Consider the following 19,708-nt stretch of genomic DNA (forward strand, 5'->3'; position numbering starts at 1 on the left):
GGTCAGGCGATTGGAGAACCCATCAAATGAGAGGACGTTGGAGGCATTTGGTTTGTGTAGGTTAGCAAAGTGAAGCCTGAGAGGGGAGAGGATTGCTCTCTACAAATACGTTGAAGGGGCAAAACACCAGCGGGGAGATGGGCTACTTCTATGTTGGCATAAAAAGACACGGGCATAACCTGGCCATAAAATGATTTAGGCTGTGAGTGTGAAGGCTTCTCACTACCAGAACATTTTGGTTTTAAAACAACCTTTCAGCAGCAGCACCGGGGCAAGACCTTGGGTTGCTGCTGCTTGTCCCCCGGGAATGCCTATGTCACTTGCACTCTGGCATGTGGCAGGTTACCCTGGGTGGGGTAGGGGAGGCTTAAACACCCCACTGCCCCCCTCCCCCCCACACACACTGTAAAGTAGCAGCACAGGGAATGCCGCATATGTGGTATGCGGTGCCACAGATGGGTCTACGGTGCCACGTGTCATACATCTGCACTCGTCTTGATGCACCCACAAAGGCTATGAACTTGCTTTCTTTGACAAAAGAGAAGCTGAGTTTCTTATGACATCACTTGACTCCAGGACCTGGGGACTGAATAAAACCCTCAGCTATCACAAGGTTGGAGATTAAACCACAAGAGTGGCAACACAGCCCCTTGTTTCTTGATGCTATGCTGTGAAAATGGACGTGGGCCCTTCAAGGAAACAGCTGTTAATAAACAACAAGGATTTTTTTCATCTATGATTTTCTTATGACATTATACATTTTGTCTGGGTTAAAACAGGAAATGCCCAATTTGACTCATGCATCAATAAGGGGGAAAAAATCATCCTTTGCCACTCAGCTCTGAGGAAGGCAGATCTCCCCACAAAGTCCATATGTCTCCTGCGTAGGCCTTATGGTAGCAGAAGTCTCACTCTTCAAATGAATGCAGATGAGTATGTGCTCTGTGGAATAGCTTTTGGAGGGAGATGCAGAGCAGACTCCTATCAAGCAGTATATAAAGGCTAAGGAAAATAGCTCAGGTCCCCATTTGGTACTATCTGTTTCTGCAGAGCTGTGGAAAGGATTTTTGCTGGTGCGTGCAGTGACTGGTGTTCAACAGATGACTAAAAATTACACACAAGAACTTCAAAGCCTTTACCTTTAAATTCCTGCCCTGGAATTTGTTAAAGCCAGCTCTAACTGGCTGCATCACTGGAGACTGAATGTACAAGATATGAGCTTTCAGCTTGAAGGGAAGGGGAAAAATTGGCTTTTGTATTTTTAACTTTTTTTCTTGCCTTTCTTACTGAAAAAGGGGAGCTTCAAACTTATCCTCCTTCCAAAAACAACTGTCCTTGTATTCCCACAAGACACAGTTTCTGCTGAGATGGTTCTTGGTTTTAGCTCTAGGGCAGCAGCGAACACTGCCTGAGAAGCCCAGCAGTCGATCGGCTTAGCTCTGCCTTGCTCACCATAGCTGCCTTTTGAGTCCAGTTTCGAGGAAGCTCAGCATTTAGTGACAGCGATTTGCAGCCCTTTTTCCCAGCCTGGCTGCAGCTATATGAAGGGCCTTGTTTAAATTTCCATGGCAGGCTTTTATATCTGCATGTCTACACCTACAGAGAGCCAGGAAGGTCAGTCGAATGCAGATCTTACTGAGTGAGAATCAGCCTTTCTAATATGCCAGGTCTAAAATAAGATACTTCACCTTTCTTTATCAGGCTTGTTGCATGCCACATCTTGCAGTACCCCATCTCTGACTAGCCCTGGCACTGCAATTGCAGCAGAGGGCTCTTTTCTTTTCAGACTCCCTTCTCTTGCTTGCATTTTGCTTTGTGCCCAAATAAAGTGATCAGGACACGAGTTAAAATCTGCCCAGGGGACTTTACTTGGATCTCGGACTAGATTAGCTGAGGCATGGCTGTGGCAGGTGAGTCTTGGCTAGACTGTAACGTGGATCCTTAGGCGGTTCATCCGATAGAAAATAGATTTGGGGCAGGCGGTGCTGGGATGGATGGGAATTCTCCCTCTTGTCTTTTTCCCTTTGTGCCATTTTATCATGATGCCTAGCTGCTGTCTCTGCTCCGCTGACAGTGGGTCTGTTTCCCTCTCCTGAGCGGGGCTGGCTGCCAGTCCCCAGCCTCCCGTTAATCTTGCTTGCAGTTGGCGGAGTGACGCTGTGAGGGGACAGCAGAATGGCTGGGGCCGCTGGCCAGCTCGGGTTACACCACTTGTCTCTTGATGTCCCTCTGCCAGGGATTCCACAAATATCTCGTGGAGGTAAAAAAGGAAAGTGAGCCGCACTCCTTCACCCAGTGGGAGCTGCTGAGCCCCGGGGAAGCTTGGACCGGGAGCGCTCCAGGCTTCCCACCATGTATTCATAAGCTTCTCCCGCAGCTTTGGGCTGAGGCAGCTTCTCAGGGGGGCTCGTCTGACGGTGTTCCCTTCACAATGTTACTTGAGTGAAAGGAGGGTGTGGAGATGCCCCCCTCCATGGAGTACCCACCATGTCTAACGGATACCGTACTTTGTCCCAGCACCTCAATGACCTGAAGAAGGAGAACTTCAGCCTCAAGCTCCGCATCTACTTCCTGGAAGAGCGCATGCAACAGAAGTATGAGGCCAGCAGGGAAGACGTCTATAAACGGGTGAGTGTAGCTGGCTGGGGAGGACCGGGGGTGGGACAGGTCCTACGTCTTGCTCAGAGGGGCCTGGGCGCCTCCCTGGAGCAGGGGCAGGGGGAGATGGGGTACTTCCTAGGAACTGAGTAGTAGTCATTCGTGCTGGGAGGGATTTCAGCCCCAAACAGGGGGTTCCCCAGGCAGTTCGGATGATGGACAGGGAAGTATCTTAGTGGGGTTCGTGATTAGGATGCTGTCCCTGCTGCAGAAATTTGGTCCAGAGGCAGGCATGTCTGGCTTAGAAGGATTAATGACCTGCGTGGAGAGTGTACAGGGTCCTGGTTAGTGGGACTTGGGAGCTGGAGCATTTGGGGCTCGGGGAGGATGCCTTTGTTACCAGGCCTGGGTCTCGGACTGGACCAGCTTGGTTAGGAGGCGGGAGGCATCGGGTAGGATGTTGTCTCCTGTAAGGGGCTGTAGAGATGGAGTGGAAGCATCTTGGGCAGGTTTGGATGGGGTGCAGGAGAAGGAGAGGAGCAGTGTGGTTAATGGGATTCAGACAGACTTGTGAGGGGCACTTCAGTGAGAGGGATTCAGTAACAGGGCAACATTTCACTTTCAGTGATTGAGGTGGTGAGGGAGGGATAGTGACTTGGTTAAAGGGGACCCAAGGTAATGGGGGGACAGGGTGAATTCAGCATCTGCATCACAGAGCAGAGTAGGGCCCTGTTCTAGGGATTTCATCATTGCCAAGATCCATAAAAAACTTTGGAGAGTGGTCTCTGAATATGCTTCAGTAGTGGGAATGTCCCAGCCTGTACACTGTAATAAAAATCTTATTGTAGGCCTGCATTGGCCCCTTCCTGCCGTTCTGGAGCAAACCCACAAACTGCATCAAGAAAGTTGCTTAACCCAGGGTTTAAGGTAAAAATTTGGAAGGGGGCAAGGTGCTTCTCTGAGGCCCCCCAAGACCAAGATTCCTCTCTCAACATTGGCTCCAGCACAGTGACCCCACCCAGAGTTTGTGTCCAGTGAGGAAAGGAAGCCTGCTGGTTTTCAATCTGCTCTGGCATATTTTAGGGGAGGACAGCATGTCCAAGTCACTCCTTCTCCAACTTCTCTCTAGGGGTCCCCAGTTCCTCATGCTATTGATTCTGCTACTGTTTTGGTCCCCATCGCCCCAGTGATTCTTCGTTCCACTTCTGTCACCAGCCCCAGTGCAGTTCATACCTCCAGGGGCTCCAAAAAGTGGGAGCTAAGCTCCTCAAAATCATGACTTTTTCTGGGTGGACTGATTTAAATCAAGGCAGTTTAGCTCAGCAATTGAAATAGGCAATTGGAAGGCTTTGATTTAAATAGCTGATCTTAGTCAACTTTTCCATTTGGACTTCAGTTGGTTTTCTAAAGAAAAGTGCATTCTCATTGTTTTCTATAACAGTGGTTCCTGATCTTTTTGCCTATGGCTGGGTGGGTGGTCTGTCTGCAGGCTGGATCTGGTCCATGGGACTGATCTGGCACATGTTGCTGCCCCAGGTAGGGATTGATCCAGCTGCATAGAAATGTCCTGGCTGGGCCCAATGCAGCCATGTGGCTACATAAGGCCTTGGCCAGACCATTTCTGTGGTGCCAGGTCAGGCCCTGGATCAATCTAGATGCACAGAAATGCAGCTTGACCCCTCTGTACAGGGCTGGCAAGACCAGGGCTGATTCAGTTGTGAGAGGCTTGGAAATGTGATGGTGAAGAACAGTGGTAGTGTTAATTGCCACAACTCCCCCAACACCAAGTTTCTGGACTTGAAGAGACCCATGAACCATATTACATGGTTTCCTGGGCTGGTTTTGGGCTGAGGGCTGGGGGTTGAGCACCCCATGCTGTAACCAGGAGAAAATGTAGCTTTAAAATGAAATAGGCCGTTTCACAAGCTTTGAGACCACTTTTTGGTACATTGGTGGGTACATTAAAATGATTTACATTTATTTAAGCACATATTTATAGCTTTATTTGTATTTATTTATTTGTATTTATTTATTTGTATTTATTGTATTTGTTTTTATTTATTAATTAATTTGTATTTATTTTTATGTATTTATAGCTTAATCTTTTCAGAATCTCATTATTTTTATCTTGGTGAATGATGAATGATGTGTTGATTGTTTATGAGATTATTCACTTTTTGCCCCTGATTTGTGTCAAGTGGCTACCTTAAGACATTAATTGTAATGTAATTAACATGCTAAAAACAGTATAGCTAAGGTGCTTTTTATTAACTAAAACCATTTTAAATGTTTTAGATACATTAACCTATTTTAAAAAATTCCCATGCAGAAGTAGATGATTTATTGTAGCGAGGGATTACCTATATGTAGTGGATTAACCTGATTATTTTAGGCTCTAAACCAAAGTTTTGATAGAGGCTCATGGATTCAACGTATTTATTTTTACTTAAATATATTAAGAGGTTATAATCAATTTAGGCCTTAGCCTATTTTGCATTAAATTTGGATTTCATTTTAAACAGGTTTATAGAAATACCTTCATTTTAATTTACGTTTAAAATAATCAGGAAAATACATCAATTTTATCAGTGCTGTTGTTTGTGGTTTGCTGCTATCCCAGTTGGCATTTCTCCACAGTCATCAGGGCCAGATGTTTTTTCTTTTAAATGAAAGATGGACTTTTCACCTAATCCCATGACTCCAGGGACTGGGGCTTTAAAAAAGAACTAAATGCCATGAGGCTTGGCAACATTTTGCCAACCCAAGACCTTTTTCAGTCTGTCCAGGTCTTTGTTACTGATGCCTCCCTTGCCTTTTTGGGCCTGAAAATCTGCTCTTGGCTGCTGCTTCTCTTTAACAAGAAAATAAGAGCAGCTGTTTGTATAATTAGGAAGCAGCAGGGAGAGCCTAACAAGAGCTACTGGTGCAGATAAGAGAAGCCTCAGAAAAAGTGAATGTGAGCAGAGCGGAGCTAGTCAGGCACCATAGATAGCTAGGACAATCAGTCAATAAAGAGGGTGTCCTACCCACCTAAGAGATGGCTTCTAGGCGCTCTGATGTCACCATCCAAAGCCCCACAGTAGTAGAGAGTTTCCCTCAGCCCAGCAAAAGCACCTCTCTCTGTCTTCGGTGGGGGAAGCATTGTCTAGCTCCATTGCTCTGTCTCCTTGAAATGGACTAGCATAGCTGAGGTATGTGAGGATGATCCCCACCGCTCTAGATCCCCCAGCCCTTTCTCTCTCTCTCCACCCCTCCTCCCTAGCGGCTACAGGAGGGGGAATCTATGACTCTGGGCCTTTGCCTTTCTCCTTACTACCCCTTCAGGCAGAGTGAGAAATAAATAGGTGACTTGGATGGGAAGATAGCATAGCTTTGAGCATTCAAGTGGCATGGACTCCAGACCCTTGTCCGGTCTGAAGAAGCCATGCCACTGATTCACACTCAGTCTCTTCCTCTTACTGCAGTTTTCCAGTTTGTCATATTTCAGAGTGGAATAAAAGGAAAGAATGAAGCAAGGCTATAAAAAGCAGAACTTGCTGCTGATTCATCACTTAGGTTGAGAAATCAAGTCCCCGGCAGCTACAAAATGTCAAAAATGAAGGTTTCTACCCCAGTCTGAACTTGGCCATGCTGTACATGTTGTACATGTTTCCACAACATTATCTGCAACTCACTTTCCTTTCAAGAGGGCAGTTTTGATCAACCTCACACTCCCTGCTTTGCAGACGAGCGAGTCCTGAATATACCAGCTCAGAGCTGTGTGGTGTACTCAGGGCTGTATGGGCATTTTTATACATGCAAGCGCCACAGTGCTGGGCGTTTTGACGCTTACGGTTGCGTAAGCGGCAAAATGCATGCCAGCACTGAGAAAATGGCAGCAGTGTGCTTTTGAACTAAAACACATCAGAGGTGATTTAGTTCAAAAGCGCACCGCCACCATTTTCTGCGCGCTGATGTGCATTTTGCCACTTACACAACTGCATGCAGCACAGCATGGTGCATGTTAGCTTGCATGCAGAGCAGACTTGATCAATCAGTGCTCTGAAGTGGCAGATCTCTGGTGTGTCGTGAGATGAGAAAGTCTGTGTATAAATGCCCTATGACTCCACAGGAAAGCTATGCAAGTAACGTGGGCTTCCTGAACTCTTCAGGGCACATCTAGGCTACGGCCATGTCAGGGGACTTGCATAAAACACGGCTACCTGCTGATGTATCTCACATTGGCAGTGTGGATAGGACCTGAGAATAAATAGTCTGGCTGTCATGGGAAGTAGTGACCCCTTTGGCCCGTGGCTGTCCCTAAACAGCACAGGAGTGATATTGGATTCAAACGGATCTGAATGGTGGGAATCTCCTATCCACACACAAAGCTTTTAGCCCCCACCAGATGAAGTGGCTTTAAAACAGAAATAGCAAATATTCTAAGGGGCACATGCAAAACTGCCAGCTTCAGCCAGCTGCCCCCCTGGGGCCAATCAATCCTTCTTCCTTCAGACTTGGGTTGTTTTCCTTTGCCCAGGACCTCGAAACAAGCCAGGTTTGAAGTGTTCAGACTCAGCCATTTGAGTTAAATGAGCGTGTCTGCTGTGGGACCTGTGGCAAAGCTGTCTTTTCCTACTTGCGTTGTGATGACCCAGTTTTGCTTTTAATTCTTCACCTGCAGCATGAGACCAGGCATGGAAAGCTTCAGCCTAGAATAGGGGATGGCAACTTTTAGAGCAGCAGGCCACATTAGCACAGTTTGCTCCAAAGACAGGCTGCCACTTGCAACTTGACCACCACTGCTGATGTCCAAGCTTGATTGGCAGGCTGGATCTGGCTTGTAGGCCATAGGTTGCCAAGCCCTAGCCTAGAGACGTGTGGCTGGTGAAGCCATGAAAAAGTGGGGTTGAGAATGGAAACGGTTTCTCTAGCTTAACTACAGTGCTCCACACAGTTTCAGTTTATTCACATGTACATTCATTATGCCATTCCTATGCTGTCACCCCCACTGGCCTGCATGTCTGCACCCAAATGCCCACTTGCCTGCATATTTGCTCACTTCCCATGGGACCTTGCCTGCTCACCCAGGGACATGCAATGCGTGCATTTTCACCTTGCACACATATCTGCAGATGTATGTCCCTGCACATGTCTGTGCACATGCACTTTGCTGTGGCAAAGATAGCCAATGCGCTGACAGCTCTGCTCTTACCTCCAAAGAGTGAAGTGCAAATGAAGCTGAAATGTCCCAGGAACTGCCAGCCAATGGCACAGGAGCTTCCTGCTGTTCCCAGGTAGCTGGAGTTTATATAAATAGAGTGGTTACTAGGATGGAAGTGTGAGATTTCTGCAGCATTAACTGACTGGAGTGTTATCCACCAGCTTAGCAGGGCAGCTGGTAGAACATTGATGCAATGGCCATTTCAGTGCCAGACTATTGCTATGCCAAGGGAGAAGGAAGATGAGACAGGCTATGTTGATGTCAGTTAGACAGCAACTCAGCTGAGGTTTGGAACCTTCGCAGCCTGTATTTGCACACACCAGCACCTGGCCCGCCCCCCCCCCCCCGCCTTAACAAGATGTCGTTAATATAGGGCATCTCAAACTTACTGCACAACTGCTCCAAAACCGCACCCCCACCCCACCAGACACCCTTAATATGATGTAGGGCATCTCAAACCTGCTACACCATTGCTCCAAATCTATGCACACACACACGCACACATACATACACATGCACTTAATATGATGTAGCTGATATAGGGCATCTCAAACCTGCTGCACCACTGGTCCAAATCTACATGCACACACACACAAACACGCACTTAATATGATGTAGCTAGTATAGGGCATCTCAAACCTGCTGCACCACTGCTCTAAATCTACACACACACACACACACACACACACACACACACACACACACACACACACACAGACACACGCACCCCCTTAATATGATGTAGGGCATCTCAAACCTGCTGCACCGCTGCTCCAAATCTGTGCGCACACACGCGCACAGCCCCCTTTAATATGATGTAGCTAATATGAGGCATCTCAGACCTGCTGCACCACTGCTCCAAATCTGTGTGCGCACGCACACACATACGCACACCCTTAATATGATGTAGCTAATATAGGTATCACACACACCCTTTAATATGATGTAAGTAATATAGGGGATCTCAAACCTGCTGCACCACTGTCCCAAATCTGGACAGAACCATTTTTGCATGAGCCTGCCTCAACTCAGCAGGCCCCTACCCCAGGTATCCTCTATTCAGCAGGTAGTGCGCAGTTGAGAGTGTCCAAAGCTGGGCAGGCAACATCCATTTTATTCAAGGAATAGTTGATCTGGGGAGCAGACAGCTGGAGCTGGTACATTCTGTTCCAGAGGCGGCCCAGCCCTGCTGGGGTGGCATTCAGCCAGGCTGTACAGGGCGTGCTTAAATATCCCTCCTGGCTCTGGGCTTGTTGTTTAATGTGAAGAGTTCGGCAGTGGCAATCATGGCAGTAAGAGCTTGTTCTCTGTGCAGGACCCCTCTACTCTACAGCGGCATTGGGATCCCAGTTATAGCAGGGGCTTTGTTCCTGAGTGAGACTTGGCTGGATAATAGGAGAGGAGCTGGGGTGCCGGGACAGGGAACCGTATGACAGTGCTTTGTGCAACATTACCCAAGTGTCAGCAGCAGAGGAGAAGGGTATAGGTCAGACCTCAGACTGCCTTGCACCCACAGACACCAGCCGACAGCGCTGAGTTTGCAAGGCAGCCTGCCAATTTGCCCCGCACTCCCCAGTACCAGGAGGAGGTGTCTGAGGAGAGTGGACTGCTGTAGCTCACATTCCTACCCCCTCCTCCTAGTTACTTTTCCTGCTGCATTCTTCTCTCCTAGCGCCTCTGTCTGAATCCTTAAGGGGCTCAGGGGCTAAATCCAGAGGGGAGGTGTCAGGGGCAGAGTGTAAGTGCCCAATAGTAAAAGCCTGAGGTGAAGTTTGAACCAACTTGAAGGGGAACTGCATTGGTTGGGGAGGATGGGGTTGAAGGTGTGATGCCAGACCCAGAGCCTGTAATGAATGGGGCCTGTGAACATGACTGACCCCACTTTGCCTATCACCTGGCCCCTGGCATCTGTTAATTGTGTATCATTTTCCTCTGAAGGCAGGATTGACTTTTCCAGATCAACCATGTGAAATTCACATAGTACAACTGTGGATGGGCCCTCCGTGATGCCGGACTTTTAAAGTCATGTCCCCTTGCCCACTCTCCACCTAGAACGCCATGCTCCCTGCCTCTTCACTTTTTTTTTTTTTTTTTTTTTTTTAAGGAAAATTTTTCATGTCCCAAGTCAAATCAGCCAAATCAATTCCAAATCAGTGTGAATCATTCAAGGACCACATGTGACCCTGCTACCGGCAAGCATCCTCCACTCCTGCCTGGGGCTTCAGATACTTCTAAATCTTTTGGCGGGCATCCTACATGCAGGCCCAAGCTTGGAGACTTGGGATTCAGATGCCCTTGAGTTTTGCTTGCCCTCAGCCGTATGGCTGCAGGAGCAATCTAGGAAGGAGTCTCTCATTTCTCTAAAGTCAGCGTATAGCCGAGATGCTCCTACTGGAAGTCAAAGTGGGAGATTAACTATGAGGGTCTTTTAAAGAGTCCTGTCCCCAAGCAGACAAGGGTGCAACCCTCCACTACACAGTGCCATTTTAATTGCATTACCTTGGTCAGGGTACTGCCCCCTGCCACATTTGTGCCAGTAGGAAAACCACCTTGGTGGTCATGGTCCACTTTCCTGGGACCCAAGGGGGGCTCTTTTTAAGGGACGGAAAGGGTGGACCTAGCGGGCCTCAAGGAGGCAGGGAGCAGTTTGATGGACAGGGTGAGCTGTTGTCCTCCAGTTTTGATCCACCTCCAAAGAGTCTCTTTGGCTCACATGTACAGGTCTGGAAGTCTCTGTTCTTCCTTTTCCTTTGTGGATGTACAGAGAGAAAAGGGTCACTCTGCATTTCCGTTGACTTGCTAATGGCTCTTTACACCTCTGATTGTCATCATATCTCATGCTTCAGGGCTTCAGCTCTGTTTTGTAGGGGGTCAGGAAGGGATAACACCTCCTTCATGTGTAATTTGGCTGCTTTGGTTTCTTCTTTTGAAGCATAAGAAATTGGCACTGGCTGGAGATTGCTGAGCAGTTGGTATGGGTTGGTGTTCTGCAATGGAGAGAGAATGCTTTTTCCGGCTGGCTGGCATGCCTCATGTGCTTAGGCTCAATCTATTCACCAGATTTTGGGTCAGGGGAGAACCTTACCTGAAGCCAGAGATAAGGAGACTTTGAGGGAGGGGACTGGTTTTCTCTTGTGTAGCTTGGTGGGTAAACAGCGTGCTGGATTCACTTCCTCCAGCCTATTTTCTACCATTGCTGAGGCCTCAAATATTTGCAGTGGTACCTGGGTCTCTCTGCATTGGTTCAGTCTTTAGGGCATTGGTTTCCAACCTCAGGGCACGACCCAAATCAGGGTCATGGGGGGTCCTCAGTAGGGTCGTGAAGGGCCCACACGCATACCCACACTCACACGCGTGGCTTGGGAGTGACGGGTGGGCAGGGCGGGGCTGCGCACAAAGGGGGCAATGATGGCTCCCCCACCCCTGCCCCTGGGCCGCTGCCGCCACCACGGCACTCCACTCTCAGCAGCCCCTGCAGTGCCAGGTTGGGAGGTCCTGTTGGTGGCCAATTTAGGGTCACAACAAAAACAGGTGAGGAGCCACTGCTTTAGGGGTTTTGGAAGCTTTGGTAGTCTCTGATATGCAGGCCATCACACTCCAGGATCTAGCAGCTCCTGACTGTGCAGCCAGCCCCTGGAGAGTTGTTGCATCCAGTTGCCTTCTGTAGTTTTGTTTGCCTATTCCTTCTTGCATGTCTCATCGCCTTGTGACACACCCAGAATACTCCCTCCCCTCCTCTCCCCCAGCTTGTCCCTGAGTCATTTTGTTTGTTTGAATGAAGGTTACTAAGTTTAAAGCCTGAATTCATCTGCAGACACCCAAATATGCTGTCTGACTGGACACGTGGGCAGCACCTATGTTAAGTCAGGCCACTTATAAGATGCCTAAATTTAGGCATGCAGCTTGGGAAACACGGTGGCTTCTTTTTACAGTGTGTTGGGGAACTGGCTGGGGCGGGGGGTGTTGCTGTTTTCTAACAGCAATGCAGCATGTCCTCAAGTGGCATAGGTGCTCATCAGGACTGAGTGCACAGACAGGGAAACTTGGCTACACAACAGCAGGCATGTCTTCTGTGGCCTTCCTTCTGGTCTGACCCATCGAGTAGTGGGAATACACCAGTGAACTGACAGGGCAGAGACAACACGTGGCTACAACAAGCAGACTTATGGGCATGAGAAGAGCGTGCATAGGGAAGCAATGAATGGGCCCACATGCTGGAAGCTCCATGCTGCGTGTTCAGATCTGCAGGGCTGCTTACACGGAGGAGCAATCTCAGCCACATCTGTTACCGTATCTCACCATCCCATCAGCTCTGAAAGCAGGAGGTCTGGAGCATAGCAGCTCCTTGCCATTGCAAGAAAGCTGCCTGCTGCAGAAGCAGACGTGTAGCTTGGCATGGGAGGATCTGGGGTGCTCACCGGCCTCTCAGGGTGGCTTCTTCTGGAACTGTCCTTCTATCATGACCCCAGAACCCAGGGGTGAATGCTGTCACTGCTTGCCCCTCTATCCTTTGCCCATCACTGAACAGAGGTGGAATACATTGCTTAGCAGCTTATGTGCACAGTCCTTATTTGAGATGGGGATTTAGTCGTGAACCTGAGTTCATTCCTTGTCTGATGCCAACAGGCAATGTGATGACTAGCCTCCATGAGCAGATCCAGCTGCTCCCCTATGAGGTGTAGCATCTCCAGACGTTACCCTCTATGTCATGTACTGTGTGGTACTTCTAGGTAGCCCCTAGGAACCATTTCCTCCTTTTTTTTTGCATATATATATATATATATAAATATAGCTCCACCTCCAGCACTCTGCCAAGTGGCCCCTGTGGTTCACTCATTACACAGTTCGCACTGTGCACCCATGCACCTGTCTCCATACCCGTACCCCTATCCACTGCCATCCTCAGAGGGTCTCCTCCTGAAAAAGTCTATGCCAGTCCCCTCTCCACTAGATGAGGTCTGCCATTTCTTTCCTGTTGTCCTCTTCTGTCTTCCTGTAGTACCAATACATGTCGCTTAGTGCCATTTTAATGCAGTCCTTGACTGTGGGGTCTGAGTGTCTGTTTATGAGCAGGTTCCTGGTTTTCCACGGTGCATTTCCTCTGTGCACATTTCTTCTGTTGTCTGACAGGAGAGACACCCTACTCCCTCTCTCTATTTTTAGTGCCCGATCCTGTTGAAATGAGTCTGCCAGCTTCCACCATGAGGTAGAGAGAAGAACTGTTGGTCCAGTATTCGGCCCTGCCACAGATCTGCCATTTTAACAGAGCCAGGTCATAGCAGAGGCCCTGAGAACATATTTGCTGAAGAGCCTGGGCAAGGTCTGTGTATAGGAATTGTTTGCTGGCATCAGGGCTGCTTTGAGGTACCCTGTCCCCCAGTAAAGAGGCTGATTCCTCTGCTGAGCACTGGGGAGCCTGCTCATAGTACACAGCAGTTGCTGCGGCTATACAAGAGGTTGCAGGAGTGCATGCAGCAGAGCTGCTGACTCAGAGCACCTGTAAACAGAGAGATGGGCATTAGAGGGGTAGAGATGGGGTGGGAAAAGCAGGTCTAGATAATTGGCTGAGCCAGGAGAAGCTCTGGGTCAAGCTGCACTGAGAAGGGGGGGTGCTGTGCAGCCCATAGGTGTTTGGAGACCTTGCATCTCTGCTGCCCTCAGCTCTTTTGCTTAGTGGTAGAGTGTGACTGCTGAGATCCTCCTCCTCCCCCCCCAGTAAAGATAGTTAGGGCCTGAACTGCCTCTGTGGTAGACTTCCCTCACTTCAATGGACCTCATTCACACATTTTTAAGTGAGAGTGAAATCAGGCTGTGCAAACCTGTCATCACCTCCTGCAGGGCACCCACAAACCCCACTCCGGCAACGTTGTAAGCATGGGGGCGGGGGAGCTTTCCCTATTCAGCGGTACTCTGGTATTTCAGGGGTTAATTCTGAGCCTGGATTCAGAGATGTGTCTTGGGCGGTTGATGCTGGCTGGGAGCTGATTGCCTTCGGTAGATCCTTCTTGGAGTCTGCACTTTAATAAAGAATGTGCTTCTCTTCGAGGGGAAAAGCAGGCAGGGGGCCTCTGAGGAAAGCTTCTGTAGCTTGTAACCTTTTTCCATAAATCTGTGAACTTGCTGTCTACAAAACGGCGTGCAGGGAGCTTCCAGCTAGAGATGACTGCCAAATTCAAATAGGCCCCTGAGTGCTAGTCCCTACCCCAAAAGTCTGACTTAGTGCTAAACCTTGAACCTCCAGTGTTTTTTGCCCCTTGCTCCCAGCTGTTCTTCTGTCCCTGCCTTGCTAGACTTGTGACTTAGAGCTGTGTAGCTAACAGGGAGCCTGAGAGAGTGACAATACAGACAGGGAGCCTGAGAGAGTGACAATACAGGCAGCCCTTGGACTTATGATACAATTGGTTCCTGAAAACCCCGTCTTAAGTCAAAACATTGTAACTTGGAACCGATTTTCCCATAGGAAACAATATTATAAATGGGGGATTGGTTCCTGAACCAAGCCCCGATACCCTATTTTCACAAAAAATAACCCAGAATTTTGTTCTCAATCAACTATAGATGAGTAATATAGCTACATTAATGTATTTATATTGTAAATAGCAATCATATTGATTTGGAAGGACTTCTTTGAGGTGACTTTGCTGGACTTTTTGACAGGCTCTCGGTTGGACTTTTTGAAGGGTTCTTGGCTGGAGTCTTCTCAGGAGTCTTGGCTGCAGGTTTTTCTGGAGTTTTGTCTGTTTTCTTAAGAAAGTGTCCAAGGAAGTTTGGACAGACGTTCTCCACGGAGATGGGTGATGCGGTGAACTTGTTCACTGGCATCGCATCGGATCAAGTGTTGTAAAGTCAAAACTGAGGTCAGAAAGTTGAAACAGGGTGTCAATTAATAAACGATGTAGGTAAGAAACGTTGTAACTTGAAACATTGTAAGTTGAGGACGTCCTGTATAAATGTATTTCCTAGCTCTGTACCGTGTGTGCTGTAACAGTGCACCTAGGAGACTCACGGTTGGATAGATATAACTCTTGACTGCTGTTTAGCACTGACTTGGGTCAGAGAAGCTTATGAAGGCTTTCTCCCCTGGCTGACTTGGTGCACTGCCTTGGTGTTAGGTAACTGAAATCTTTGCAGTTCTGTATGCCTTTGCTCACTGAGCTGGTTCATGAGCCTGGTTGCTGCCAGTGGTATATGTGAGGCTTGCAAGATAAGTGATCTTGTGACTCTGGCCCTGAAGACAGGATACTCCGGGCCAGGGGATAGTCTGCTTATTGAGGATTATGGTGGCATCACTTATTGATGTCATACAGGACTGAAACATTCTGTGCTGGGCTATCTTAGCATCCTTAGGCAAGGAAAAGGAAGCAGCTTGACTGTGAGTCATCCAAGAAGCCAGGCAGTATGTGACCAAGGGCTCAAGAGGTGAGATTCTCCTCCCCTGTCCTGTGCTCACTGCAGGCTGGGGTGGCCGGTCCCTCTCAGGAAAAGCACATAGCAGGCCCCAGGCCACTGCTATTTTGTCTTGTGGCCTCACAGCCTCAAAGTTATTGGAGCAGGGAGAGGCCAGTTAGTTCTGGCTCAGATGTTCCTGCAGGATGTTACAGCTCCTTACATAAGGGATGAGCCCTGACCCCTGCCATACAGAGTAGGAGATGGCAGTAGCTCAGGGGCCCTAGAGCATTCAGAAGATGCTTTCACGTGGCCTTGTCCACCCACTGTGTGCTGCCATCATTGAGGGGAAGGGAGCGTCTGGTATAGTCAGACTGCAGAGGCGCTGTCTAGATAAAGGGAACCAGAGCAGCTAAGCTAGAGATTCCCAGCACTCCTTATAGCCAAGCCTGCTTTCCTTTAACTTTGGGGCTGTGTTCATTGCTTTCACTTCAGGCTTGTTCATACCCACTGTATTGGGGTCAGGCTAGGAAGCAGCGGCAGGGACTTGAGTGAATGTCCAGGGTCTGTAGCAGGCTTGCACAGCCCGGGCTGCAACCCACGCAGCTGTGTCTTGCCTGTAGTAGTTACTCAGGCTAGCCAGATTGGAGCTGGTATTACCGTGGCCACCCACATAGCCATCACACCTTCAGCTACAATGTAGATGGCCCCTAAGAGAACAGCATCCCCTTAGTCTGGCTAACTGCTGCACCTCAAAGATACAGAAACTTTCAGGGCCACAAATGGAAGAGATCCGGCTTTTATGTCTCTTGAAAGACTGCACTTCTAGCCCACAGGGCACCCGGCACCAAATGACAGTGCAGTCCTAGTCTAGGGGATGGAGGACCAGTTACTGGGTTTCCTTCAGCATCCATAATGTGGCTTGGGTCCCTGCATTGCAGAAGATCTTGTGAGATCTGACATGTTCATCAGGAGGGGTGGGGTATCATTGCAAGTGGACAGAACTCGTTCCAGTGCCAGGCAGGAAAACTATGGATGCCATCTGCTTCCTTAGCCTACTTCCACTTAGCTTTCCTATCACCAAACCAGGACAACACTGCAGAGAGAGGTGGGGGAAGATAATCTAGGCCATATGTTCTAGGCCTGAACCATGTCCTAATGAAGTGTACAAGTATCACTGTATTGGCTTTGGGGACTTTGGAGAGCAATCTGGGACGCCCAAGAACAGAAAGTTTGGGGGATTTCTGTGTTGCTTGGTTTGGAGAAGGCCTAAATCTAGGCTTATTGGGTTAGCAGGGGATGAAGGCATTTTTAGAAGCTTTGTCACAGGGCTTTGTCACAGCCAAAAGACTGCAAGGGGAGAGCTGCTCCTCTGGTATGCCTGTTGTATTGTGTGATCCAGAGGGATAAAGAGCCCCGAGGAGACATTTAATCCAGGCACTTTGTCCTGTGGGTGACCTCACTGGCCAGGAACGTGATGATGGAAAATCTTTGACAGGAATTTCCTGCTGCTCCAAGAGACCTTGGGGAGGGAGATGTTGGTAAGACCAGGAGCTAAGCTCTGACCCAGCACAGGGAGGCGGTCCAGGTTCTTGCAGGGGCAGCACTGGGAGGGTGAGTTGCAGAGATAGGGTGGGTGGGCTGTAATCCTTATTGCTGGTCTGTTTCTTTCAGAACATCGAGCTGAAGGTGGAAGTGGAGAGCTTGAAGCGAGAGCTCCAGGAGAAACAGCAGGTCCTAGATAAGACATGGTAAGTAACTCTGCCACTGGGGACGCAGACAGAAAAGATGCATGTACATCCTGTAGGAGGAGGAAGAGTCCTCCTAAGGCTAGTGGCATAGAGGTCCTCAAGGAAAGCCTAGTCAACGTAGTGCCAAAATCCTATCTTCCCTGTGTCTCTGCAGCTGCCGTACCTTGTCCCTAATCCAGGAGCATCTGGGAGAGGGACCCCACAGGCCAAATCTCTTCCTGCCTCTTGGTAGGTAGTACTGGGCATTATGGGGTAGAGGTCAGGCTGTGCTGGCTTACAAGCCCAACAAGTGTCCTAGTCATGACACCTTAAGGCTAACATTTTCCTTGGCATTCAACAGCAACACACAGCAGAGGAGAACTGCTCCTGAAGATACAGAGCCTCATATTCCTCACCTGTTTTCTCTAAACCACTAGCTCAGGACACTCTCAGGATGGAGTTCCCCTGGGCTCTAGGCCAGAGTCTCTCTTTCCTCGAAGGGTGTCACCTCCCTGTCATGTGGGGAGCCAAGAGCTGGGGGAGAGGGACAGGCTGGAAGGGGAGAGAGGCTGCTAGCACAGTGGTGCTCTCTTGACCCAGCTGTGGCTCTGCGGTCCCTCTTTTTGCATGCCACCATTGTGACCCCAATGCAGTCCTGGGGACGTAGCCAGGATTAGCAGCTGTTCTAAGATTCAAGGCTCTGCACAACAGTAGCGAGGCCGCTGTGCTCACAGTGGCTGCCCTGAATGCCCCTGAGCCAACCCATGCCAGCCTGGTGGGTCAGACAGAAGAGGGTCAGTAGGTGGACCTGAGCTGATAGTGTGGCCACTGGGGAGAGGGCAGGACCGAGGGTGGTGGGTGAGTACTGAATGGTACCTTCCAGGCAATGACACGGGACAAGGAGGAAGATTTTTCCAAGTTGCCTGTGGGCAGCAGTTGCTTTAATTCAGGGACGGGCAATTATTTTGGGTGGAGGGCCGCTTAGTGAGTTTTGGCAAGCCATCGAGAGCCACATGGCAGGCAGCCAGGGGCAGATAGGTATTAATTTTCTAAATTTTTTAGGGACCCTGCGGGCCAGATAGAATGGCCTGGCAGGCCGCGTCTGGCCCATGGGCTGCGTTTTGCCCACCCCTGCTTTAATTTGTGATCCATGTGGCTTAAATTGTTTGGTTAAGCAGAGCTTTGCCTTTCAGAGCCTCAAACATCCTGCTGATCCTATTGTTCTGTGTAGAGGAGTTTGTCTCAGGAAGGACAAGCTTCCCCAGAGCTCCCAGCAAACCACTTTCTCCAGTTACCCCAGGGCAGGAATCAGGAAGGTCCAAAGAGACAGATTACCAGCCCCTAGCATTTAAAATTATGAGTTGGATCCTCCCCGACAAGTGGCTCAAAAGCCAAGAAGTTGAAGTGCCCTCCCCGAATGTTGGGGTCTTTCCATTTTAACTCATGGTTTCTGATCCTTTAGGGTTTGTTCAGCTCAGCTCACAATTTGACACTTTGCTCTGCAGCAAGGAGGCAAGGAGCTGTTTTTTTTTTTTCCTGTATGGAAGGGCAGAGTCTCATGGAATCCCTGCAAGGCTTTTAAAGGGAAAGAAGTCCTGGATATTGCATGTACTCCTGGCTGTGAAAGCACCAGAGCTGTCAGCATCAGAGGGGATTTGCCAGCATGCTGTAAATAACATTGGGAGCAGGGCAAAGAGGTGGTGGTGGGTTATCTGGCCTAACATTCTAGCTGCAGCTTGATCGGGTGCAGCTGTTTGTGAACTAAAAATAATCGGGCAGCACCTGTTTGTCATGATGCTGGAAGATTCCTCTGCTGCCTGGGGCTGTGCGGCTCAGGCCCATCACAGCCTCTGCAGGGAAGCCAAGAGTATAGGCTGTTTGCAAATAGGATGCCACCCCGCGGGTGTTTTAGTCATGAACCCCCTACCTCTCCCCAGCCTTGTCCTTTTCATTCTCTCTGCCCCTTAGAAAAGCTTTTATGCTTTAAACCACCGTTTTTCAACCTGTGTGTCTCAAGAATATATGAAAGGGTCATGAGCAAACTTTAAAAATGGATTCTACTTTAAAGGAGAAAAATGTGGGAAACCACGGCTTTTCCCTTGCAGGCTAGCAGAGTTCCAGCCTGCAAGGGGTTGCTTGGGATCCCCATGTCCCACGCCACCCCCCCCCCAATTCATACACCCACCTCCTGCTCCACACACTGGGGGGCTAGGGTCTGGGGGTGGGGAGCAGCAGGTCAGGAGTGAGGGGCACTGGGTTAGGACTGGCCAGCGATGTTTACAGATGGGTCCTGGTACAAAAAAGGTTGAGAACTACTGCTTTAAACAACAAAGCAAGCATTATCTCACTCCCCAAATATGTTCATATGACAATGACTTTCAGATTTTAAAATATGCCTTTCTGTGATCTGCTCTGGACACTGTTCCTCTTGGAAGAGCTGACAGGGTCCCAAATCCTGGGACCAGGATGGTAGTATTCAGTGTAGGCTAGAGGTGACATATTAAAGGCAGGGAGACTTCAAGGACAGGGGGTGAGGCTGCAGGGGACAGGCAGGAATTGAGATATAGCCAGGTAGCAGGGAAGCTGTTTTACTCCTGTTTAGTGGTCACTTTCTAGTAGTGCCAGGGCGGGGAAGGGTGCCAGTCAGGGTTAGGTCTGTCTTGAGCTGGATGCTGCACATGCATCTGGAGAGATTGTTGTTGTTGTAGGCTGTCCAAAAAAGACAAGTGCTATGGGTGTGAGGAAAAGGATACAGTCAAACTTCTTTACTGTCCAAGTCTTTAGAGTCTTG

General features: G+C 49.1%; 1 protein-coding gene across 1 annotated transcript in view; it reads left to right on the forward strand.

The window, feature by feature from the left end:
* The window catches only part of LOC149863972 (uncharacterized), a 45,976-nt gene that overhangs the window by 21,745 nt on the left and 4,523 nt on the right, over positions 1 to 19,708 (forward strand). The window contains exons 4-6 of the mRNA XM_090049584.1: positions 2,518 to 2,628; positions 16,862 to 16,938; positions 17,093 to 17,166. Of these exons, the coding sequence (XP_089905710.1) occupies positions 2,518 to 2,628; positions 16,862 to 16,938; positions 17,093 to 17,166 (262 nt within the window). The remainder of the gene's footprint in view (positions 1 to 2,517; positions 2,629 to 16,861; positions 16,939 to 17,092; positions 17,167 to 19,708) is intronic.

Source organism: Crocodylus siamensis, chromosome 5, assembly GCF_052110815.1.
Source record: "Crocodylus siamensis isolate JL-2025a chromosome 5, ASM5211081v1, whole genome shotgun sequence".
NCBI lineage: Eukaryota > Metazoa > Chordata > Crocodylia > Crocodylidae > Crocodylus > Crocodylus siamensis.